This window comes from Phascolarctos cinereus, unplaced genomic scaffold (assembly GCF_003287225.1).
Source record: "Phascolarctos cinereus isolate Bilbo 61053 unplaced genomic scaffold, phaCin_HiC Scaffold_726;HRSCAF=1367, whole genome shotgun sequence".
Taxonomy (NCBI): Eukaryota; Metazoa; Chordata; class Mammalia; order Diprotodontia; family Phascolarctidae; genus Phascolarctos; species Phascolarctos cinereus.
In genome coordinates this window covers 343,381,700-343,407,824 of record NW_027556098.1, presented here as the reverse complement: position 1 = coordinate 343,407,824, position 26,125 = coordinate 343,381,700, and the positions used below count along the sequence as shown (strand labels likewise).

The 26,125-nt window shown below is 34.7% G+C and overlaps 1 protein-coding gene across 1 annotated transcript in view; it reads left to right on the top strand.

Moving 5' to 3' along the window:
* COG6 (component of oligomeric golgi complex 6) overlaps positions 1-26,125 on the top strand; it is a 144,265-nt gene that overhangs the window by 4,834 nt on the left and 113,306 nt on the right. The window contains exons 2-4 of the mRNA XM_020969969.2: positions 387-530; positions 3,602-3,673; positions 9,373-9,431. Coding sequence (XP_020825628.1) covers positions 387-530; positions 3,602-3,673; positions 9,373-9,431 — 275 coding nt within the window. The remainder of the gene's footprint in view (positions 1-386; positions 531-3,601; positions 3,674-9,372; positions 9,432-26,125) is intronic.

Here is a 26,125-nt window from a genome sequence, read left to right as displayed (position 1 = left end):
GAAAGAGCTTTGATAAAAGAGTGTGTCCAAGTACGATCAACCAGGGTGTTGAAGGAACTGGAGACCATGCTATGTGAAGATTAATTGAAGGAACCAGGGATATTCAGCCTGGAAAAGAGAAGATTTATTAGGAATATGGTAGTTGTCTTCAAATATTTGAAAGGTTGTGACGTGGATGATGTTATGTCATTGTCTTCCTGAAATAGGTTAACTTTTTCTATTAAATGATTTTATTCATACACTGATTGGTGAATATTTAAGGGTAGTGTAATAAAAATACAGACATCATTTCATTATATTTTGGCTTGGAATTAGAAAATATTTTTAAATAAGTAGAACTGAATTATTAAGAAAAAATTTTGATGTGTTTATTATCCATTGTTTAGGAGATGCTAGAAGCTCTCAAGGCACTTTCAACCTTCTTTGTGGAAAATAGTTTACGTACCAGAAGAAATTTACGTGGAGATATTGAACGCAGAAGTTTAGCCATCAATGAAGAATTTGTGAGCATATTCAAGGAAGTAAAGGAGGTATAATACTATATATTTGCTTTAAATATTTGCTTTTTACCCTGTGTTGAAATCATAAAACTTTCATTTTCTTCTTTGTACTCGTGACAGAATGTGTATTTAGATTGTTCTGGTTTTGTATATACTTAAAGATCTCTACTTTCCACTGTTTCTTAGACAGATTCTTACTTTAGGTTCTAAGAAACTTTCTTATGAATACTTGGTCTAGCTGTAAGTGTGCTTTTCTTGAATGTTTTTTTTTTTCGGGAAAAAAAAATGTCTTATGATTTAATACACTTTTTCCTGAATAGCTATTCTTTGTTGGAGTTGAGTTGAAACTATCTTGACTCTGCATCCTAAATAATATCAGAGTACCCTGGAAATACTATTCTGTCACATATAAATAGACTGTTCACCATGAGATGAGACCAATTTTTATTTAATGTTTTATATACTGGTATTTCGTGACTTATTATATAAAACATGGCAATATACAAGATTCTTACTAAGTTTACAACCCAGATTAATTACTATAACACCTTTATGTGGTTTCACTAAAGGTAGGGAAGTGCCTAGTAAATACTTCAGAAAATGTGTTGGTAGTTGTCATAAAAATGAAATCCATCACAATGATTTCAGTTATAAACAAAGACAGAAGCAATAACTTATTTTATGAATTTGTTACTTTTGTGCGGAAACTATACAATTTCTTGATGAAACTATAATTTGAACTTTCTTGCTAACCAAAAAAATAAAATTTAATTTTAAAGAAGAATATTGCTAGCAGTTGCAGTTTGGATTATCTTTTACAATTGCGTTATTAAATAAACTGTGGCATCTAAAACAAATGTTATGACTAACTGTTGTTCAGGCAGTTTGGAATGCTCAGTCACTGTTCTTGGATTGCATATTGACCAACTGCTGCTGTTTGATATGTATTTTGAAATAATAGTAACTGACTAGTTCAAAGCCACTTCAGGACTTAATTTTATGAGTTAAAATAGCCCTTACATATAGTAGAATATAAGAAGTAATATCTCTAGAGCTTTTTAGGCTTATGAAACTTTCAGTCCAAGGATCATAGCAAAGAGAAAATAAATTTCAACTCTAGAATGGATTATATAACTTCCATTTGTTTATAAATGGATTGCTTATTCTCAGCAGTTGCATCATTCATCATATAAAACTAACAGCTGTTTTTTTACAGCTTTGCCTGGATGCTTCATTTTTTCCCCTTTCTGCTGGCCTGTTTCCCAGCATATTTGAGTTTGAGAAGTAGGAGAGTGTGGTTATGAAGTACCACGAAGAACCTTTTTCCATTGTTGGAACTCTTTCCTTTGCACCTTGGTGTTCTGTTTGGTTTGGAACTTGAATTCAGTAAAAGAAGGAAATACCTCAGTATAGAATTGATAGGCAACATTAGTAGAATTATTAGGGACCACTAGGTTGTGTGGTAGATTGAGTCCTGGGCCTAGAGTCAGGAAGATCTGAATTCAAATTCAGCCTCAGTCACTTACTTAGCTGTGTGACCCTGGAAAGTCACTGAACCTCTGTTTGCCTCAGTTTCTTCAACTATAAAGCATAGCACCTACCTCTCAGGTTTGTTGTAAGGATCAAATGAGATAGTGATTGAAGAAGTGCTTAGCACAGTGCCTGGGATATAGTAGGTGTTATATAAATGTTAACTATTATTATTATTCTTAGTAGTAGGCCCAGATATCCCAAATCATCAGTGTTTGATCTTGACAATGGAACAGAGCTATAAGTAAGCATGACACCCTAAATTATTTAACATAAGTTAATGAAGGCAAAAAACTCCCAAACTTCTATGCTTCTGTTCTTTGTCAGAAGTTAGTGGAAAGATCTCTACAATGGAAGAATTTGTATGAACCTACACTGAGTGAAGTAATTAAGAACAGGAAGAAAATAGATAATGACTGAAATATTTTAAGAAAAAACAATAAAGCACTGAAAAATGACTGCATTCTGATTAGTTTCAATGACCAGTCTTAGCCCCAGAGAACACATGATGAAATATCTTCTTCCTTACTTTACAGACGTGAGGAAGTATGAGTGTGGGATGTGGAATATGTTGTCAGATTGCAATTGTGGTTGATTTGCTTAACTGTTTTTCTTCATTCCAAGGGAGGGATCAGGGTTGGAGTTTATTGGGAAATTACTGGTTTAAAAACGGAAGACATCAGTAAAACTTTAAAAAGTAAATAACTCATTAATAAATGAATGAAAAAAGTATTAAATTAAGCGCTTATTATAAGATAGCAAGACTCTGCTTATAAGGAGTGTCACATTCTGATTGGGGGAAGGAAACGCACATAGGAGGCTTCAGCCACAAGTCAAATGTGCAGGCCTAGGGTAGCAAAACAAGTGGTAGGGGTAGCTAGGTGGTGCACTGGAGAGAGTGCTAGGCTTGGAATCAGGAAGACTCATCTTCATGAGTTCAAATCTGGCCTCAGACACTCACTAGCTGTGTGACCCTGGGCAAGTCATTTAACACCAATTGCCTTCAAACAAACAAACAAAAAGTGGTAATACATTTTATTCTAATGTCATTTTTATTAATAAAACCATACATATTTCTCATATTGAGCCATTTGACAGTGCCAAGGACTGTGTTGTTTCTTGTTCTTTACTAATTGCTGCTCCTGAGGAAGTAGGAGCTGTTTATTAAATAAGAAATTACCTGAGCAGAAAGATTATGGAATCATAGATGTAGTGTTGGAAGGGACTTCAAAAACCACCTAGTCCAACCCTTTTATTTTATACAAGAATAAACTGATATTCAGAGTGGTTCAGTGATTTACCAAAGGTCATATATGTAGTGGCAGAGGTGAGATTTGAACTCAGTTCCCCTGACTCCAGATCTAGTGCTCTTTCCTCTGTACTAAGATAATCCAATTTGTTCTATTAGGGCAAAACATTTTTTAAATGATACAAATATAGCCAAACATAGGTATCAGAAGTTTTGAAAGTCTGTTTTGATAGAGAGTAAAGACTTTTCAAGAGAAAAGAAGCATACATTTTCTTGGCGGTATGTAAGGTACTTTAAAAAAAGTTTTCCCCCATTTTTTTAGGAGCTTGAAAGCATAAATGAAGATGTGCAAGCAATGAATAACTGTTGTCAAGACATGACAAGTCGCCTGAAGGTAGTGTAAGATTTTTAGACTTCTCTCAAGTTTCTGTCTAGCAAATGTATTATTTATTACACTTACGTTATGTGCTAAGTTTCAGCATAATTACTTATGTGGACTATTTGAATTTTTCAATCTTTCTCTTATATAATTAACTTTTCTCATTTCCCTTATGTAATAATTCTCTGTTTTTCAGCTTACTAGAAATGTAATAAATGTTCCAAGCTCCTTTCTTACCCCACGGTTCCAACATAGTAATGTTGGAATGCATTGAAGCAATTACTATTATTTTTTCTGGAAGTCTGAGGCAGATTTAGTTTCAGAAAGACCTCAGGATTGTGAATCCAGACTAAGGCATGCTAGTCCAAACTTGAGTCCAGTTCTGGTTATTCGGAGATCTGGGGGAAATAAAATTTTACGTACATACATACATACATACATACATACATACATACATACACACACACTCACACACACATATACATATACACATATATGTATATATATACACACATATACATATACATATGTGTATATATATACATATACACATATATGTATATATATACACACATATACATATACATATGTGTATATATATACATATACGTATTTGTTTCTAATGGTAGCCATCTCTAGGGTGAGGTGGAGGGGGAAAAGACATTTACATGATAACTTTATAAAGAACAGCAAGTTACACATAATAGATTTGCAGTTTCATGTGCAATCATCTTTTTATTATACTATGTTATGGAAATGCTTGTTTTATTCCATAAATTAAAAATAAAATTAACTTAAAAATTAAAATAAAATAAAAAACAAACAAAAAACTAGAAGTTGAGTTAAAAAAAATCCCTTCCTGCTTTAAATCCTAGAAGGACAAAGATGGAAAAGTGGTTGGACATACATAGAGAAAAAATAAAGTGCTATTGTTAATGAAAAAAAAATCTGGAATTGCTAGGCCACCTTCCTTCACATTTTTCATTGATTCCCTTGATATTCTTGACCTTTTGTTCTTCCAGATGAATTTTGTTGTTATTTTCTTCTACCTCTATAAAATACTTCTTGGTAGTTTGATTGGTATGGCACTGAATATGTAAATTAACTTGGATAGAATTGTCATTTTTATTATATTGGCTTGGCCTATCCATGAGCAATTAATATTTCTTCAATTGTTTAGATCTTTCTTTATTTCTATGAAAAATGTTTTATAATTATGTTCATATAATGCCTGGGTTTGTCTTAGCAGGTAGATTCCAAATTATTTTATATTGTCTGCAGTTATTTTAAATGGAATTTCTTTTTCTGTCTTTTCTTCTGGATTTTGTTAGTAGTATATAGAAATGCTGATGATTTATGTGGGTTTATTTGCTGAAGTTGTTGATTGGTTCAGCTAGTTTTTTAGTTGATTATCTAGAGTTCTGTAAGTATACCATCATGTCTTACAAAGAGTGATAGTTTTGTTTCTTCATTGACTATTTTTATTCCTTTAATTTCTTTTTCTTGTCTTGTTTACATAGCTAGAATTTCTAGTACAATATTGAATGATAGTGGTGATAATGGACGTCCTTGCTTCACCCTGATCTTATTGGGAAGGCTTCAAATTTATTCTTGTCACAGATAATGCTTGCTCTTAGTTTTAAATACATACTGCTTATCATTTTAAGAAAGGCTTTATTTATTCCTATGCCTTCTGGTGTTTTTAATAGGAATGGGTACTGTATTTTGTCAAAGGCTTTTCCTTGTTTTCTTAGTATTAAACCAGCCCTGCATTTCTCTCTCTTTTAAAAAAAAAATCTAATTACGGGAACAGCTAGGTGGCACAGTGAATAGAGCTCTGGCCTTGGAGTCAGAAGGACCTGAGTTCAAATCCAGCCTTAGACACTTAACACTTACTAGTTGTGTGACCTTGGGCAAGTCACTTAACCCTGATAGCCTCACCAGAAAGCAAAAAAATAAAATAAAATAAAATCTAATTAACCAATGGTTTATCTATTTTATTTTTTTTTCATGTAACCAGCTGTTATTTTTTTTTTTAATTTTCAATTTTATTAATCTCTCATTTGATTTTCACAGTTTCTCTCTTGGTGCTTAATTTGGGATTTTTAATTTGCTCTCTAATTTTTTTAGTTGTCTATCTGCCCTTTCTCTTTTTTATTCATGTTTGTGTTTAGAGATATACATTTTCCCCTAAGTATAGCTTTGACTGCATCCCACAAATTGGAATGGTGTCTCATTGTTCTCATTCTCTTTGATGAAATTATTGATTGTTTCTATGATTTCATCAACCATACTTTGAAATTTTCCTTAGTATTATTTCATTATTGAAAAATTCTTTCTTAATAGTACCCTCTAGTATTATAAACCTGAAGTGACATTTTCAAATTTCAGATTTTTCATTCATAGAAAACATTATCCTTTAGAGTCTTATATATTATGAAAAATTTTGGCAAATTAATCATTTAATGCTTGTAAATCACTTTTTAATATATGTGGCGTTAAGCTGTAACCTTTTTATATTTCCTTAGAGAAATAAAATATCGTTTAAGAATTATTATTACATTTGACAAATGAAGAGTTAAGAAGTTGGGACAAAACCATATCAGAGTGCCTCTTGGCTAATAATTGTATTACAAAGATATTTAAAACATTTATGAAAAGAGAATAATAGAGATTAAATTGTAAGGGAATGTTTAAAATAAAAAGCATTAAAAAAATGAGTCAATCTGAAAAAAACAGTAATGTCTTAGATGAATATTACTAGGAGTATACTCAGGAAATTATCTGGTTAAGAGTCCTCAACTTAGGGTTAGATCTTTCATATTAGAGTACTGCAAGATGATTCTTCTTTATCTCGTAGTTCATTATAGTGTTTTCATTGTCAGAGAAATTACCTATACCTAGACAAATTTTTTCTTGCTTTAATTTGTACATTTCTTCTTATTTGAAATTCCAAGAATGTATGAGAGATGCTTTGTAGGTAAAAATGTCAAGATTTGGCAACTAATTGGATATGTGGGGTGGAAAGTAAAGAGCTCATACAGATGTTGAAACTGAGGTATAGGGATGTTAAATGACTTGCCAAATGCTACAAAGTAATAGATATCAGAGGCTGATTTTAAACTCAAGTTCTTTGACTGCAAAAAATACTTTTTGCCTGTACCACACTGCCTCCCTTGAAGCAGATCAGAGGCCTAGATAAAAATCCTCAATCAGTATTTGGCTTTGCAGTATGATTTTTTTTTCTATTTATTTTAGTGGAAAGGAGAAGAGAATAAACATTTATATAGAACTTACTATGTGCCAGGCAGGCATTTTTACAAATATTACCTCATTTGAACCTCACAACAATCCTGTGAAGTAGGTGTTATTATTGTTCTTATTTTGCAGTTGAGGAAACTGAGGCAAACAGGTTAAGTGACTTCCCCACGGTAACACAGCTAATAAGTGTCTCAGGCCAAATGTCAACTCAGATCTTCCTGTCTCCAGACCAACATTCCATCCACTACACCATCCCAGCTACTTTCTGTGGAGTACTTGTGATTTAATTAATGTAAGGCTTTTTTCTTACCTTTATAGTTCTTAGCCCATTCAAGCTTTTAAAGGCATTGTTCTCCTAAAAATTCTGTCCAGGAAGGACATTTGGCTTGTAAAAGATTTCTCTTTTCTCTTGCTAGCTAGTAACTGGGATGTGTATGTTTGAGAATCCATAGTATTGAACCATATCATGAAAACCTGACAGGGAAGAAAGTATTCTTATCTTGCCTTTTTGCAAATAGACTCCTAAGGTGATTTACCCTCTCCTCTATTTTTTTCGTCCTTTCAGTTTACATTTCTGTGATCAAGAAATTATTGAGTACTTTGACTCTTAAAAAATTCTTTCCTTTTGGACTTCAAGATACTTATGAAAGGGAAGAATAATTTAAGGTAGATTTAAATTTCTAAAATTGTATGAGTAGGTTCCATGATGACATGAACTTGAAAGCATGCAGTCATACTGTAATAGAAATACTCTTTTTTATAAATGAGAATGGACTGTATTTTTAAAATGTCTGTATTTAAATCTAAATAGCTTTTAAATTAAGAACCAAGAATTCATTAAACTGAAAGATAATTGATAACAAAATGTTATTAATTTGTGTTGTTTAAGAATCAGGGGTTGTCAAATTAAAACAGTTCTGAGATACTACCTCACACTTATGAGATTGACTAATATGACAGAAAAGGAGAATTATAAATATTGGGGGGAATGTGGGAAAATTGGGACACTAATGCACTATTGGTAGAGTTGTGAACTGATCCAGCCACTAGGTTTGTATCCAAGAGATTAAAAAAAAAAAAGAAGGTAAGGGATCTATTTCTACAGATCTATTACAGTTCTTGTGATACGAAAGAATTGGAAATTGAGGGGATGCTCATCAGTTAAGGAGTGGCTGAACAAGTTGTGGTATATGATTGTAATGGAGTGCTATTGTGCTATAAGAAATAACGAGCAGATTGGTTTCAGAAAAACCTGGAAAAACTTACATGAACTGATGCAAAGTGAAGTGAGCAAAACCAGGAGAACATTGTATATAGTAAGAGCAATATTGTATGATGAAGAACTGTGAATGACTTAGATATTCTCAGCAATACAGTGATCCAAAACAGTTCCAAAAGACTCATGATGAAACTTAAAAAATAAAAATTTTATTTTTTAAATTTTATGGTCATTTTAAAAAATATAGCATAGCTCCTCCTTTATTTAACATAATTGTGTAAGCATTGGCATGTTTCACTTAAGTAAAATTTCCAGGCAACTAGAAATCAATCAAGAAGCGTTTAAATGCATGCTGTGTTTCTGGCACTGTGCTAGGCACGGGGGATACAATGAAAATAAAAGAGACACTTTCAGCTTGCTGGGGATTCACAGCTAGAATTATTGTGCCCAGACTTTTAAAACAAATTTCAACCATTTTTAAACAACATATTTTTAAAATGTGGTGTCTCAGTTCTATTCACTGACTTCTTAAACAGAATAAGTTAAACATAATTTAAATCTTTCTTGTTGATTGAAGTATCACAGTGATTGTAAGTTATTATCTCATACAGAAACATGGGACTGTTGAGATGAGTAGTCCTATAGGTCCTAGTGCATTATGGTCCTAGCGTTTTGTACTTTTCTGATTCTTGTGTCCGTTATTAAATATGTGTGTGTGTGTAAATAAATAAGTGTGTGTGTTTGTCTTCCTTGTCACCTCTTGCTTCTTGCTGCCTTGTATATACCTGCTTCTAGCAGTCCTCAGCCCAAGGGGCAGCTAGGTGGCGCAGTGGATAGAGCACCGGTCCTGAAGTCAGGAGGACCTGAGTTCAAATCCGGCCTCAGACCAAACACTTAACACTTACTAGCTGTGTGGCCTTGGGCAAGTCACTTAACCCCAATTGCCTAAAAAAAAAAAAAAGACAGGTAAACCATCTTACATGTGGTATATGTAAATTGAGAGGCCTTGTACTCTAAGTGAGAGCCTAAGGATCTCTCTTACAAATTAAGGTATATTGATTTTATTAGTCCATAGACTTGTCCAAAGCCGCACAGCCCGTAAGTGTTAGAAGTGGGACTTAAACCCAGGGACTCTATCCATTATGCCACACTGCTTCCTATTATTCTCCTTTAGAAAGAAAAACAGTTATGTATCTTGATATATTAATAAAGTGAATTTTCTTTATACTTTTAGGCAGCAAAGGAGCAGACCCAAGATTTAATAGTAAAAACTACTAAACTTCAAGCCGAAAGGTATGTAGATTTTCTAGTATTTTCCTCATAGGTCATACAGTTATTTAATGAATGAATATGAGTATTTTATAGCAACAGTAACATATATTACATTGGTTATTGCAGCACTATAACTTATTAACTCATAGAATCATAGATTTAAACCTGGAAGAGACCTTAAAAGCCATTTAACCTAACTTGCTCATTTTACAGAGAAGGAAATTGTGACAATAGAAGCTAAATTACTGGTCTAGGGTCACACAGCTGGCGGGTATCCAAGACAGTTTTCAAAACCACACGTTCCTGACTTCCTAGTCTAGCACTCTACTATAATACTGCTTCATTAACAGGGAAATATAGAAAAACAAAGTAATAGGAGAAGAGATGCCTTAGTCTTTTTTCCTCCTCTATTAATTACATAGTCTGGAGTCTTTTAACCTCAGGGCCTCAGTTTCCTATTCTGCGAAGTGGGCACATTAGCTCCACATTAGCACAGTAATTTTAATCTCTCTCATATGATCCTTTAAGATTTGTTGTGCCTCTTCTCCACATTTTATTCTCTTTATTTAGGCTTCATCTAGATTATAATTTTCATGCTTCAACATCCAAGAGATCCTGTCCCCACTGCATTATGGGAACATCTGGCTGGAATTTCATGTTGTTTGCTAAAGAACGTGCATTTGGCACAAAGAATTATTTAATTTATCATAATATGACTTGAACAATTGGTGCTTATGCATAGTTTGTTTTGAGTTTTTGTGTGTTCATGTATAATATGATAAATTTGTTCATTTTACACATGTTCATTACCTTAACTTGAATCATGGAAAAATAAGGGAGTTGGAAGTTTTCTTGTGACAAATAGTGAATTCTTCCATAATTGAATCTACTTCTATAATTCAGCTTTTTGTGTAATTTGTGATGTAGCACAATTTGGCTTTCTCCTCTTAATTGTCATGAAAAGCAATTTAATGTTTTGGTTGTCAGAAGGTTGGATTGGTGACAAAAGTGAAAGAAAGATACTAAAAAATAGATTCACATATCTTTTTTTTTCCAGAAAGAACCATGGAACTTTGTGTTTTCTGATGACTTGTGTAACTAGCCTTAGCATTTTAGTCTTATATAAGATGATTTAAAAAAATTTTTAGTACTTTAGGAATAATTTCAGTTATTCTTCAAAATTTTTTTTATTCTGTATATTTATAATTTTAGTAGGAGAGTTCATACAGGAGCAAAGTAGATGTATTGATAATAATAAAAACTTTTTTTTCGCATTGAGTTGTAAGTTTATAAATATGACTTGAAAGGCATAGTAACATCAGCATTGTTACTATGCAAGCACTCTCCTTTTGTCCAAGAAATACCTGAGAATACCTGCATATGGAACCTGCTATTTTTTTTATGACATTTTTGTAAGAGTTTTGACAGTTTAAGATAACACATGAAAGTGTAAAAACTTTAACTTAGTTCTGGTTTTTTAAAGACTACCCCATAAGATGAAATATGAAGCATTTAACATAAATTCATGAATATTCCCCTTTAATTCCTTATAGATAGTATTCAATTAAGACAGACTCCCATAAATAGAAATGGAGTTGATAAAACAAAATGAAAGCTCTGTTTTCTTCCTAACTTTCACACAAAGCATAGTATAGAAGAGCCATTGGAATATGTTATCTCAAGCCAACAACTTGAGCGTGTGAATTACAAATGAACCACAAGCTACAAAGCAATTTGAACTAATTTCACTTACAGACAGGTAAAGCCAACAGGTAGGTACCTGTAAAGACGAGAGCAGAAATGCTTGGTGCCTAGTGGTGCTTGTGAAAATCTATGTATTGGGATGTAGACCTCAGTCAGAAACTTGTAGTCACTTAATGTGTACTGGGTCTATGAAATCTTTCTTTTTGGTCCCATGGCAGATGAAGTTCTGTAGAATGAGGCATCAAACTTGTGAGTGAAGATCTAACCAGATTCAAATGTAATTAGGAAATGTTTAGCAAAATAAGTAAAACCACAGTACAACATGGAGAAGGTTAATTTGTGGTTCTCTATGTCATTGTGTGGCTAGCAGCGATCCATTTGTGTTTGGCATGCCTTTTGGAGGAGGTTAGTGATGGCAGATGGACCCAATACTATTTATCCTGAAGGAGATGCCTGGTGGTTAACAGCAAATGATGATAGGTCACCTGACTTAGAGACTGGATTTCATATGATAGTGTTAAACTGAGATGGAGGCAAAAACTCAATTGACCAGGCTGTTTTGGAAAGGACAGAGAGGAATGAGCACAAGATGATGAATGTTGATATTCTTTGGGTCTGAACTTTCACTTTGTTGAGCTATGACACATCCAAAGGAATTAAATAGAATAGGTTGTAGTGAACTGGAACAGATTTTGGAGATGTTCTTTTTTAGCTTAATTTCTTTGTTAGGCTTAAGGGAATAAAAATACTCTGTATTTACTCTTTTTTCATTATTTTAAATATCTTTAGAATATGACATGGAAAATTTTAAATCATTCTCCAGAATTAAATAATTATACTACATTATAATTTCAGCATTCATTTTTGTAAGATTTTGAGTTCTAAATTTTTCTCCCTTCCTGCTTTCCCTCTCCCCTCCTCAAGGCATCAAGTAATGTGATATAGGTTATACATGTACAATCATGTTAGACATATTTCCACATTAGTCATGTTGTGAAAGAAAAATTAGAACAAAAGTGGAAAAACGATGAGGAAAAAAAACACAAAAAAAGTGAAAATGGTATGCTTTGATCTGAATTCGGAATCCATAGTTCTTTGTCTGGAACTATGTTATATAGTTACTCAATGACATAAAAATCTGACAATTTTTGTAGACAAAAAGTTGATAGATAACTAACAACAACGCTATTATATAGCACTTTAAGGATGGCAAAGCACTTTATATCTTACCTCGTTTAATCTTTACAACAATCTTGTAAGGTAGATACTACTATTATCCTTGTTTTACAGAGGAGGAAACTGAGACTGAGAGACAATAAGTGATTTGCTCAGGATCTCATAGCTAGTAAGTGTAGGAGTCACTATTTGCGTTAAGGTTTTCCTGACTTCAAGTCCAGTGCTCTCGGTAGTGCACCTTCTAGCTACCCATCCCAAGTGCATTCAAAGGATGAAAATGGAAGGGGGACTAGAAGAAAGATGGAAAAGGTTAGAAGGAACTATTTCAATACACTTTTTTTCCTCCACCAAGGATTGTGGAACTTCCATATGTGGATCTGAACCATCATCTTCTAGTTGGATTTTTTTTTTGGGAGATAGCATGGTAGGAGTAAAATATGGCATACACATTTTAGTTCTCTGATACTAACTAGTTCTATGATCTTTGAGAAGCTACTTAATCCATAGAGGCTTTAGCTTCCCAGTAATCATGACTCCCATTTATAAGGCATTTCTAGAATGTTTTCTTCATAATAGCCCTGTGAGATAGTTACCGAAAGTATTATAGACTGTGAATTCTCAAAATGTCAGGCACTCATATTCCAAATTTACAAAATCATAGAGATAACTTTGTTTAAGGATTAATATGAAATGAGATTGTCTGTACAGTCAGACCATTGAATTGTCAGAACTAAGATCGCAATTTGTAAGTAAATAAGTAAAAAGAAACAAAGAATAATAATTCAAAAAAGATATAGAGTGCAATTAAAACAGTTTACACTGAATTACTTAAGCAAATTATTAAAAATAAAAAAATGGGCCACAGAAATAGCATCCACATGGACCATTGCATCCAGGTGTTCAACTAGCATAAATGAATCACCATAATGAGGAAAAGAGTCAGCAAACATGTGACTTACTTGCCAAATGGAGAGACATGGCTGGTAAAGGCAGCACCAGGTTAGTGTATGAGTTCATCTATAAAATTTTATGAAGAAGGATGATGGATGATTATAACTATTATTGTTTCATGGAACAGAGAAGACGATGGAGTGTAAAGCCAGTTTTTTAACCACCAGAGTCATTCCAAGAACATTTGATGTTGAAAATGGAAGGAAGGGTACAAACAGAAGAAAAATGGAAACGATTTACAAAAAAAGTTTCAACAAAATGTTTTCTCCATTAAGGACTGCAGAGCCACATTTGGACCATAACATGATAAAAGAACAAAGATGGGAAAAGCAAATGATTATATCAAGTACACAGAGAGGAGATGCAGGCTAGAGGCAATACAGTTGTAAAGGAGGAGAAGACATCAAAGATATGGCAAAAAATCCCATACCAAAAAAGATGACTAAGAAAATATCAGTATGTTTTCTTTCTACTTTGAACCTGTACAAAATCTTTGTGAAAATAATCTATACATGAATCATGACATCCTCAAAAAGGACATTTGTCAGGAGTAAGCAGGCTTTTGCAAGCTATGTTCAACAGCACACCACATCTTTATCATTTCTTAGTTAAAGGAAAGATGTTATAAGATCCCATTATGCTTATTGTATGTTTAAAAAAAGCATTTGAATTGATAGAACAAAAAGTCCCCAAAGGCTCTTTTACAGAAAACCGTCTCCTATCCATATCATTCAGGATTACTTGGAAGACATAACAACAGAAAGACTGTGTTCAGTGATCCTGTGATAACAGACATCTCATGAGGCATAAAACAGTGAGATGTATCATCAGTAATAGTCAATAAACATTTATTAAGCTTCTATTAAATACCAGGTGTTTTACTAAGAGCTGGGAATACAAAGAAAGACCAAAAATAGTCCTTGCTTTCAAGGAGCAAACAATCTAATCAGGGAAGACAACACATAAAAGGGAGCTGAAAAATGGTAGGGGGCCAGGGAACATAGCATGGGGGCTTGATGGGGGCTTCAGAATAGTGTAGCCAGGTGGGAAATTATAATATGACTGTCCTGAGCTCCTTCCGTAAATGGAAGATCTGGAAGGAATTCTTTAATGTCCACTGTCCAATCAGAGGGATAGAGGAGTTCTAGGGCCAAAGGATACAGAGGAGGTATAAGTTTCAGAATTGATGTTGCAGAATGATGAGTTTCTGGAGACTACCATGAAGCCCTGGAGTGCAGTTGGGTGGGAAGTATATACTGCTAAAGGTATTTGCCACTGTGATGGAGGAAATCCAACTCAGAGTCCAGATCAAGAAGGGTTTCCCTGTGTACAGTGAAGTGCTCCAGATTATCTTGTTTGTAGACAGCATTTGCTGCTTTCATTAAGTCTTAAGAATTCTCAAAGCCTGAAAGAAATGTGTGTTCACTGAAAAGAGTTTAGTCTATCCACCCACAGAGAAAGGACCAAATGGATGAAGAGTGTGTTGCCCAGATTTTAGCATGCATTTTGATGAGTGCTTTATAGAGCTTGTTATTCAATGTGTGTATATGAAATAGACAGTAAGGGTGGAAAGTTAGCAGGACATGGGCTTAAAAAGGAAGAGAATGGACTGGATTGTTTTCAGAAAATTTCAAAGCTCTTTTATTGATCCTAATCTGCTGATGAAAGCAAAAGCCCATCTTTTCAATACTGGTATTTTACTGATGTTACTATATAACAGCAAGATACAAACACCCTTGCCTCTGAAGAGCTAAAGATGAGTATCTGTATTGCTAAGCAGCCTTATTTACTGCAGCTTAAATTAGTTTCAGTTCAAATTGGTTTAGAAATGACAGAGAGTCTCAAGTTTTATTTATTTATATATGAGTATATAGTAAAAGTATTTATTATTAAGATAGTAAATAGTATTAAGGTTAGTAAGTAGACTAGAGTTAGAGTTAGTAAGTCCCAATAGATAACAATAGCATACTTAAGTCTCAGTCGGTATCAAATCTTGTCACAATCAATCATTACTGTCAGGGGAACCATCTGTATCTGGATCACATGGGCTGGGGAGTCCCAGTTTTCAGCCTCTAGAGTCCCAGTGGGAATATCATGGGCTACATGTCTTAACGTCCAAGGGAATTCCAAAGATAAAGTTGGGGCCACCTGCTTTTAGTGGTGCCTTCTAACAGAGAAGACAGTTTGCCAAAATAAAGGTGTAATTTGTGAGAAAGGAGCTGTTTTCAAAACTATGAGACTATTCTTTATTAAATCCAGTTCCTGGAGGGATGGCCAGATCTTCCTGGGAGCAAATACCATAAATGGTCTTTCAACATTCCAGCTAGGAATAAGATTAACATGAAAAAAAGAGTCAGGGTCAAATTGCAGATATACTGAGCAAGGTCAGAATGTCTTTTTTGAATTCATTCATCACAGTATCACACATAGGACAATAGAGAAGCACATAGTAGGTGTTATTATTGTAAAACATATAACCAATGAGGAATTTTGAAGAGAATGTCAATCAGAATAGTATGAAAGGAAGAGAATAATAGATGATCATGTGAAAAGAGTGAAGGATGACAGGTGGATATCCATAGTACTCCCCTGTTACCCATGTACCCATGAAAAGTTGAAATAGAGAAATCAAAGAAGGACTCCAGCAAAGACACCACTCTCTTCTCCCTCCCCTAACTCTTGTGAAGTTTTTGGAGAATCTGGACAAGACTTTCACAGACAGATTGCTTTGCAAATGGTATAATTGAAGGGAATTCCTAAACTGATGAGATCAAAGATCCATTTGAGTATTGAATAAGTATGAAAATAAGCATAAAATATAGAGTTATCACACACCAAAATCATGAAAGCATGCTGACTGGATCCACTCCAAATTTGTTACATAATCTCAATTGGGCCCTCTGTTTGCCAATGTCCTGAACAAAATCCAAATGCAAGAATGCCCTATAGATAATATGGTTCTCCAGATGCTGCTGTTTTACTGATGAAGAACCTAAGTGGTTAAAGTGATGAAGATACTTGTCTTTGGTCACAGTTATTAAGTATTCCAGCTGAGATTCAAACCCAGTCATTTGGACCCTAGGTCTAATGCTCTAAAGTCCCTTTCAGCTCTGGGATTCTATGATTTTATATGTGGAAGTCATAAGACTCTTTTAACAATTATAGTATTGCATAGAACATAAAGACATGTTTGATTTAACGAACATGTATGGTATATTTTTTTGATTCTTAGTTTTTAACAAAATGAATGGCGGCAAAAGACAACCAACATTAAAAATCATTCAGAAAATATTTCATTATATGTTCATTAAAGCTGTTTCTCTTTCTAGCATTCCTATTTCTGTGGAGGGCTCCACTTACCTTATAAACGTACAGGTTCACACTCTGGCAGTCATCCTCAACTTGTCCCTCTCCCATATCCCTCATGTATGATTGAGTTGCCAAGTCTTGTTTATTTCATCTTTTCAATATCTTTTACCTCTAAACCTGTTTTTTTCCACTCACAAAATAATGGCTCATCCCCCAACCCCTCATTTAGGGGTTTGCTACCTCTCACCTGGACTATTGCTATATATAAAATTTAGTTCTTTTCTCTACTTCTACTTGTTCTCTTTTCCTATCAGTTCTTCACATGATTGCCAAATTGATCTTCCTGAAGCATAGGCTGACCATGTTACTTCTTTGCTCATGAAGCTTCATTTCTTCCTGTTGCCTTCCAGGTAAAATAGAATCTCCTATTTGGCAGTCCCTCAACCCTTTATTTCTTTTCCAAGCCAGCACCTTTGCACTGGCTCTTCTTTCACCATCTTGATTTCTTAGTTCTTTTGAACCAGTTCATATCTATAGTGTTGTCTTCTCTTGACTCCCTGTTGCCACGTCATGTCAGTTTTACTTTTATAAAATCTTTCCTTCAATTGAACAACAACTAAAACTCAAAAGTTGAAACTCTATTCCCAAACATAGTCTGGTAAATCAAATTCCTATATTATTTATGTCTGAAAAAGCACATCTTTCTCTGTGTCTCAAATTCATCACTTCTGGCAGAGTTCATAAGTTTATCATGGCATTTATCAGTCTTTCAGAGTTGTTTTTCTTTTTTTTTTTTCCTGTATATGGGGTTATTGTATAAATTGTCCTCCTAGTTCTCTGAATTAGAATCCCTCTTTATCAGCTTTTAGAGCTCTTCCCAATTTCCTCTACAAGTGCCCATTTTATCATTTCTTACGGCACAGTAATATTCTGTTACATTAATATACCATAGTTTGTTTAGCCATTCCCCAGCAAAAGGACACTAATTTGGTTTCCAATTTTTGGCTACTATGAAATAAACAGCAATAAAAAATTTTGCATATATAGATCCTTTTCTTCTTTTTTTTGGATATCTTTGTTGTATTTGGCAATGGTTAAAATAAAGATGTCTATTGGTAAATGGCTGTCTCATAAACTTAAATCAGTTCCTTAAAAATCTTGAGTATGAGACCTTTATTGGAGAAATTAGCTACAAATATTTTTCCATTTACATTTTCCTTCTAATTTAAACTACATTAGATTTGTTTGTGCAAAACTTTTTAATAGTACATAATAAAAATTGTACATTTGACCTTATGTGATCTTCTCTATTCCCTCTTTAGTCATAAACTCTCTATTCATAAGGTAATTTTTTTCCTTGCTTCCCTAATCTGCTTATGATGTGACCTTGTATATGTAGGGTGTATTTCCATTTGGAGATTATCTTGGTATCTGGGGTGAGGGGTTGGTCTAAACCTAATTTGCCAGCCTGCTATACATTTTTCCCAGCAGTTTTTTTGTCAGATTATAAGCCTAGGGTCTTTGGGTTTAATTCAAATATTGTGCTACTGTATTTGTTTCCATATGTTGTATACCTAATCTTTTTCACTGATCAATCTCTTTAGTTTTGAGTAGTACCAGATCATTTTAATGATTATGACGTTTTAGTACAAATTGAGATCTAGTATAGACTCCCTTTCCACTTTTTTTCACTATTACCTTTGAAATTCTTGACCTTTTATTCCTCTATATGAATTTTAAAATTTTTTTTCTATCTCTACAAAATACTGTTTTGGTAGTTTTGTTGGTACAGTATTGGATAAATAATTTAAGTAAACATGATTTTTATTTTATTGACTTGACTTAACCATGAGCAGTTATTACTTGAATTATTGCATGAACAATTATTTAGGTCTAATTTACTTTTGTAAAGAGTGTTTTATAATAAAGTTGGATTTGTATAGTTCCTGCATGTACTTTGGTATATACACTACCAAGTATTTTAGATCTTCTCTAGTTATTTTGAATGGAATTTCTCTTTCTAGCTCCTCCTGCTGGATTTTGTTGGTAACATCCAGGCATGACAGTGATTTATATGAATTTCTTCTTAATATCCTGCAACTTTATTGAATTTGTTTCAATTAACTTTTTGCTTGTTTCTTTAGAGTTTCCTGAGAAAATCATTATATCATTGGCAAATGCTAATGTGCTAATTTTGTTTCTTCTTTATCTGTGCATATTCCCTTAGTTGCTCTTTCTTGTTGCTACAGCTAGCATTTCTAGCACTTTGTTAAATAGTAGTGATGATAATTGGCGTCATATCAGAAAGGCTTTTAAATTTTCTCTATTATGTATGTTATTTGCTGTTGGGTTTAAGTGGATATTATTTACCATGTTAAGGAAAGGTCCATTTAGTCCTATTCTTCCTAGAGTTTTTAATAGAAACATGTTCTTTTCAAAAACCTTTTCAACATATCTTGATTTATGGTTTTTATTACTTATTATTTCTCTCATTTGTCCAGAAATCTAAATGCTACTGCCTTCTTTTCTTAAAAAAAAGATGCATTTTTATTAACATTTTATTTTTTAACATCACCATAGATCTTCCTAATGCCTCTCTCCTTTTCCTTCTCAAAGAACCAACCCGTAAAATAAATAGCAATTTTTAAAGACAAAAAAAAGCAAAAAAAATATGTATGACATTTGTGAACCTCTCATCTCTTCAAAGTGGCAGAGTGAAAGCATCTTCTCATAATTCTTTAAAGACATACTGCTTCTTTGTAGTTTTGTAACATTCTCTTTTACTTTTTTATAATTGTTCTTTCCATTTACATTGTTTTAGTAATTTTGTATATTTTCTTGGTTCTGCTTGCTTCTCTCTGCATCAATTAATTTAAGTCTTTCCTTGCTTATCTGTATTCATCACAATAATTTATTACAGCACAGTAATATTTCATTACATTCATACACTACAATATGTTTAGTCATTCCCTAATTGATAGACATCTTTTTTTTCAAAATTCTTTGCTATCACAAAAAATACTGCTTTAACTGTTTTGTTATGTATATGAAACTTTCTTTTTAACCTATGAATGACCTTGAGGTATAAGGAATGGAATCTCTGTGTCAAAAAGGTATGGACATTTTAGGCACTTTTATTTGCATAATTGCAAATTGTTTTCCAAAATATTGTACTGACTTACAGCTGGACCAGCCAAGTACTTCTGTGCCTACCTTCCCACAGTCTCTCCAACAGTGACTATTATCATCTTTTGTCATCTTTCCCATTTTGCCTGGTGTGAGTCAAAACCTCATGGTTGTTTTGATTGATATTTCTCTTACTGTCAGGGATTTGGTACATTGTTTCGTGTGGTTGTTAATAATTTAAAATTCTTCTTTGTATAACTGTTTAGATCCTTTGACCACTTATCTATTGGCAAATGGCTTTTGGTTTTACACCCCCCCCCCCCACATACACGTGTGCTTTTGCAAAAGATTTTCAGTTTCACATCATCACAGTTAAGTCTTACTTTTTGTAATTGCCTCTTTTCCATGTTTGGTTCAGAATACATCTACCCATAGCTGTCAGAGATATATGATCTCCATTTCTTCTGATTTTTAAGTAGTATTATTTCTGATTTTAAGATTCACCCCTAAGGAGAAAAGCATGTCCCTGTAGCATAAATTTAAAAAAGAAGAAAAAAACTGAATATGCATTTAAAAAATTAGAAAGTCGACAAATAAACCCAAAACAAACTTAAGAGGAGATATTAAGAATCAGAGGAGAAATAGATAAGTTGAAAAGAAATGATAAAACTGAAAGCTGATTTTTGAAAATGAATGAAATTGATAAACCTTTAGCCAAGGTGGATGGAGCCAAGATTGTGGAGTGGTAGGAAGCAGTATGGTGAATTCCTTTCTACAAACTCTTCCAAACAGATCCAGAAAATGTACTAGACTGAATGTTGATGGAAAAATCCAGAACAAGGCACAGTGAGTCCTTTGTGCTGCCCAGCTCGGCATAGGGAAACATAAGGAGGTCTGAGGACACTAGGTTTGGGGTAGGGCCATGAATATTGTATGCTGAGCATTCCAGCAGCCGGGGAAAGACTGTGTATCAGGTGAAGAGGAGGTCCTAGACTCAGAGTGGGCTACTCCCAAGACCCATACTGGAACATTATGACGTGGAGAGGCGTGAACTATTGCTCTTGTCTCCCACTACTTGCTTCTGAGTCACAAATCCAGGGCAGAGTGAGAAGGGGACTTGTAACCTGTGGTACCATGTCCCAGAAGGAAGGCTCTGGGTAGTATACAGAAAAAAAGAGGAAGTTCACAATCTACTAGCAGCAGTGGTTTGGCTCAGACCCTGGACTCAGAGCAGAGAATCTCATTTCTAGCATCTAGCCCAGCCTACAGAGGAAAAACCAAGGCAGGAATACCAGACCAAAGGGGAGCCTATAGTTCTGCCACTCTAAACTAACCAGCTGGCTGATGGGAGTGGAGTCCAGCATCAGTCTACTCTTGCACAGACCCAAACCAGGTCAGCTAGAATGCATATCAAGGGGGCAGCAAACAGACCTTGCCTTGGATCAGACTACTTTGGGGGCACTGATAGCTTGCAGGTCCCCAGCCTGTCTCTGAGATCCTGGAATAACAAAACAATCAGTACCTTAAGAAGGCAGCGGCAGGACCAGCCCAGACCTTCTCTGCAAAGGTTTGGTAGAGCCTAGCCCTAACACCAAGTCTGAAGTTGGGAAGTAGGCTAGAAGAGTGGGCAAACAAAAACAGAGTTCTGCCATAATCAAGACACAAACCCAGAAGAGAATGGCTCCAAAACGTTTACAAGCAATACCTCAGAAAACAAAACAAAACACACCTTTGGCATAAACTCAGCTAGAATTCCTGGAAGAGAGGAAGCAAGAGTTAAAATAAGAATGTAAAAAATTTATGTGTGTGTGTGTGTATATATATATATATATATATATAAATGGAATTAGAACACTTCAAAAAAATGGAAAAGAAATGAGTACTATAGAAGAAAGAAGGGAAATTAACAACTTGGCACAAGAGATACAAAACCTGGGCCTAAGCAACAAGCTCCCTGAAAATTCAGATGAACCAAACAGTTTATGCCAAAGGTGGAGTTGTGACCAAGATTTTCCCAGCTTAGAAGCCAACAATTCAATGTTCTCTCTTAAAAAAAAGGTTTATGTAGATTAAGAGTTATTTGTTCTTGAAATAGCAATAGGCACTAGGCTGTTGTCTTCATTGCTATGTGGAACTCCCAGGTGAAGAAATTCTTTCTCCCAATGCAGCCTAGTTCCTTCTTTGCAATTTATGGCCTTAGAGAGTTGCCTAGAGTACTAAGAGGTAATATTCCTTGGCCAGGGTTAAACAAGTAGCCTGCCAGAGGAGAGACTTCTGGCTTAGAGGCCAGTTCTCTATATCTAATACCGTGCTAACTTTCTTGTTATTTACAATGTTTAGTAGAGTTAACTTATCCACTTGAACCAGGATCTGTTCCCCTACTTTCACTTTGGGAGTTTATTTATGGTTCCTTCCTCCACCTCCCCACCCTCATACCGTACCCCCCAAATCAGGTTTTATAGGTTCTTTTCTTTCTCTTTTTGATAAATACTTGCAGGATTGGCTCTGTATTTCAGGGCAGAGATTAGTGAGTAAAGCCCTGTATCCTCCTTTTTGTTTTGGGTGAGACAGAGTAAGTCACATAGGATGAGAAGTCTTTTATGAATCTGCTGTGTAGATCTCATTATGCTGTGTTTTCCCAAAATCTACTCCTTTCCAAACTTTCCTGTATATATTTAGTTAGTATATATTTCATTAATGTTGTCAATAAGATAATCTTTCAACTGAGAACTATTTTCATTGGCATTTTACTTTTAATAAACACAGAAACACTGTGCTTTTAGCAAAAATTCCAGCGGGCTGCTGTTGCTCTGGGATAAAATACAAACTCCCTAGCCTGGTATTTAAAGCATTCCACAGTCTGGCTCCACCCTAACTTCTTTCATATTATTTCCTGTCTCTGTTTCTTCTGGTCAAAATGGATTCCTTCTTTTTCTCCAAATTTGACATACCATCTTCTGCCTTCATGCTTTCATGCAGGGCATCCCCTTTGCCTGAACTGTACACCTTCCTCTCATCTGCCTTGTAGATTTATTTTCCTTCAAGGTTTAGATTGAATGCCACTTTCTCCTTGAAGCTGTTATTTCCTCTTTGTCCTCCCATATTTTCCTAATGTACTTTGTTCTTTACCCCATCCCATTCTACATTTTGTTATATTTGTGTACATTATCCTTTGTACTAATTAATAATAATATTAAGAATAGCTAACAGTTATATAGCACTTACTACATGCCAGGCACTGTGTTAATCAGTTCACAATTATTATCTCATTTGAGTCCCAGCAACCCTAGGAAGTAGGTCCTATGCCCATTTTGCAGGTGAAGAAATTGAAACAAACAGGGGTTAAGTGACTTGTCCAGGGTTACACGGCTAGTAAGTGTCTGAAACCAAATTTGAACTCAAGTCTTCCTGGCTCCAGGCTTGATGTTATCTCTACTGTGCCACTTAGATATTTCTAGTAAAATATAAACTCCTTCCTCAGGAACAAAAATAGCATCATTTAAAAAAAATGTATCCCCAGCATAACATAGTGCCTTGCAGATATAGGAGATTCATAAATACTTACTGAATTGAATTTATTTGAAGTGCTTGTCTCACTTAGAGCCTGGGTCAAAAAGGGAGGAATGAAGTAGAATAACTGAGTTAAGGATGCTTAATAAAAAAGGTACTTGAGCTTGAGTGAAAGTAGAACAGCTATTAACAAGGCAATAGCCTTGTTGTAATTGCCTTAGATATTACACATGAGCCTCCACAAAGTCCTCACTGGCATAGGGGTGAGGTTGGATTGCCAAAGGCTAGTGAGTTCAGTGCTGGAGAGGTTTGGCAGTGGACTAGGCAGGTTGGTTATGAATTCTTTTGTAGTGGGGACTCACGAAATGAAGACAAATACATATTGGTCCTCAGCCCTCTACAACCTCCATCTTCTACAGTGACTGTGGCAGAATGGCAAAATAGGGAGCAGAAGGTATTAAGACTCGTGTGATTTTTAAGCCATCTATAAATACAAGCTTGGATGTTGGTGCTCTTAATGTTAGATGTTCGCCAAATGAACAGCAGTTGTCATTACTGGAAGAACTGAATCATATCAATCATGACATTCTCACTGTACATGAAAGTAGAAGACAAAAGAATGTTGCAATTAAGTGACTAACAAAAATATTTGAAGTGTCTCACCATAACTGTTGAATTCTTTTGGTAAAACTCTCTTTATAACATCTTAGATGATATGTGCAGAAAATGATTCAGAGAATCATAGAATTTGAGAGTTCAAGGGGATTTCAGCAGCCATGTACCCTCTCCCATACACAAAATAATCCCTACTACAATATACCCAGCAAGTAGTCAGTCACCTTCTCCATGAAGACATCCAGGGTGGGAGAATCCACCATCTCTTGAGGCAAACCATTCTGCTTTTAGACAGCTGATTGCTGGGAAGTTCTCCTGACATCAGGCTTACAGTGGCCTCTTTGCAGCTTCTCTCCATTCATTGCTCCTGCTTCTCTACTCTTAAGGCTGTACAGAACAAGTCTAAATTTTTCCTTTGAATGACAGCCCTTCATATACTTGCCTTCACTTGTCTGTTCTTACTGTCCCATCCACTCTAAGCTTTCTTTGTGCTTTCTTTGATGTTCTTTTTTCTGTCGATTAACTAAAAATGCTTTTTTTGTCATCTTTAGATTTCCTTGCCAGGCTCAGCTCTTTTTGAGCTTCTTTAGATTCCAAGTGTATATTCAGCAAAAACAAAGAAAGACTAGGAGATTAGAAAAGAATACACGTAGTAGTCATTATACCCGAATGAACTATTTCCTAGAGTATTGAAGAAACTGGAATATATGATTGATGAACCATCATTATTAAAAGATGTTGGAGAAGTGGTGAAGTGCCAAAGGCTTGGAAAGGGACGTGAATATTGTTTACTAACTATAGCCTGATAAGCTTGACTTTGACTTTTTTCCTGGCAAAATTCTAGAATATATAACTAAGGAGATGGTTCATGGACATTTGAAATGGGAAGCAGTTTTCTCAAAGAGCCAGTTTGGCTTCATCAAGAGCAACTCATGCCAGACTAACTGTACTTTTTTGATATGGTTACTTTATGTGTTGCTTTAGAGGAACATTGTAGATACAGTTTACCAAATTTTAGCAAAGCATTTGACAGAGTCACTCATTATTCTTGTATAGAAGATGCAGGAATATAAACGCATGATAGTATAGTTAGGTAAATTTGGAACTTGTTAAATAGTGGGACCTTTCATCAGATTATTAATGGTTTCATGTCTACGTGTTATGACATCTCCAGAGGATCTGTGCTTGATGCTTTACTGGTTAACATTTCTATTAGTGCCTTGGATAAAGACATGGCATGTCACATTGGGAAATGACACAAAGCTGGGAAGAATAGCTGACATACCAGATGGCAAAGTCATGATTCCCCCAAAATTTTGATAGGCTAGAACACTGAACCAAATATGGTGAAGGAAATTGAACTAAAACCATAAGAAAATTGGTTTAAGAGACTGGGCATTTGGGGTCATGATAGCTGTGTTCAGGAATTTAAAAGGCTATCATGTGAAAGATGGACTTGATGTGTTTGGCTTGGCTTCGGAGGGCAGAGCTAGAAACAATGAGTGGAAATTGCAAAGAAGCAAATTTAGATTTGACATAAGGAAACAATTCATAACATAGCTCTGTGCCAAAATGGAATGGCCTGTCTCAGGATGTAGAGGATTCTCTCTCCCTGTAGTCTTTAAGCCAAGACTGGATGGCTAATTGTTGGTTTGAGACAGGGAAGAATTCTTGTTTAGGTACAGGCTAAAGTAATAATAATAATAATAATAATAACAATAACAATAATAGTATTAATAGCTAACATATAGCACTTTGCGGTTTGCAAAATGCATTCCAAGTATCTCATTTTATCCTTACAACAACCCTGGGAGGTTGATGCTATTATTATTTTTATTATTTTAATTTTTTTTTTTTTAGCTTTCAGAGGGCCCATGAGGAAGCGTCTCTGACTCCCATTTGCTATAAAGTGAAGAGGAGTGAGCTACTAGTGGCGTCTAAGGTCCCTTCCAACTCTAATATTCCATGTTCTATGTTGTTTTTTTTTAAATAAGTTTTTACTGATGTCTTCTTTTTCTTACATCACCATGGTACAGAGAGAGCCATTTCATATAACAACAAAATGTGGTAGGAATAGTTTGGAAACAGAAGAATTAGATGACCATTTAAGGATCCCATTCAGGCTAGTAGTTTTTCAGTTAGTTTCATTGTGTCTGTTTTTCAAAAGATAAGTTGATGTTGGTAGAGTCAAGATGGTAGAGTGAACGATAACATTTTTGCTTTGGCTCCTATACAGTCTCTTCCATAGTGACTTAAAAAGTGTGCCAGACTGAATTTTGATCATGAAAGCCATGAGAAAGTCACAGTGAATCATTTTTCCAGCT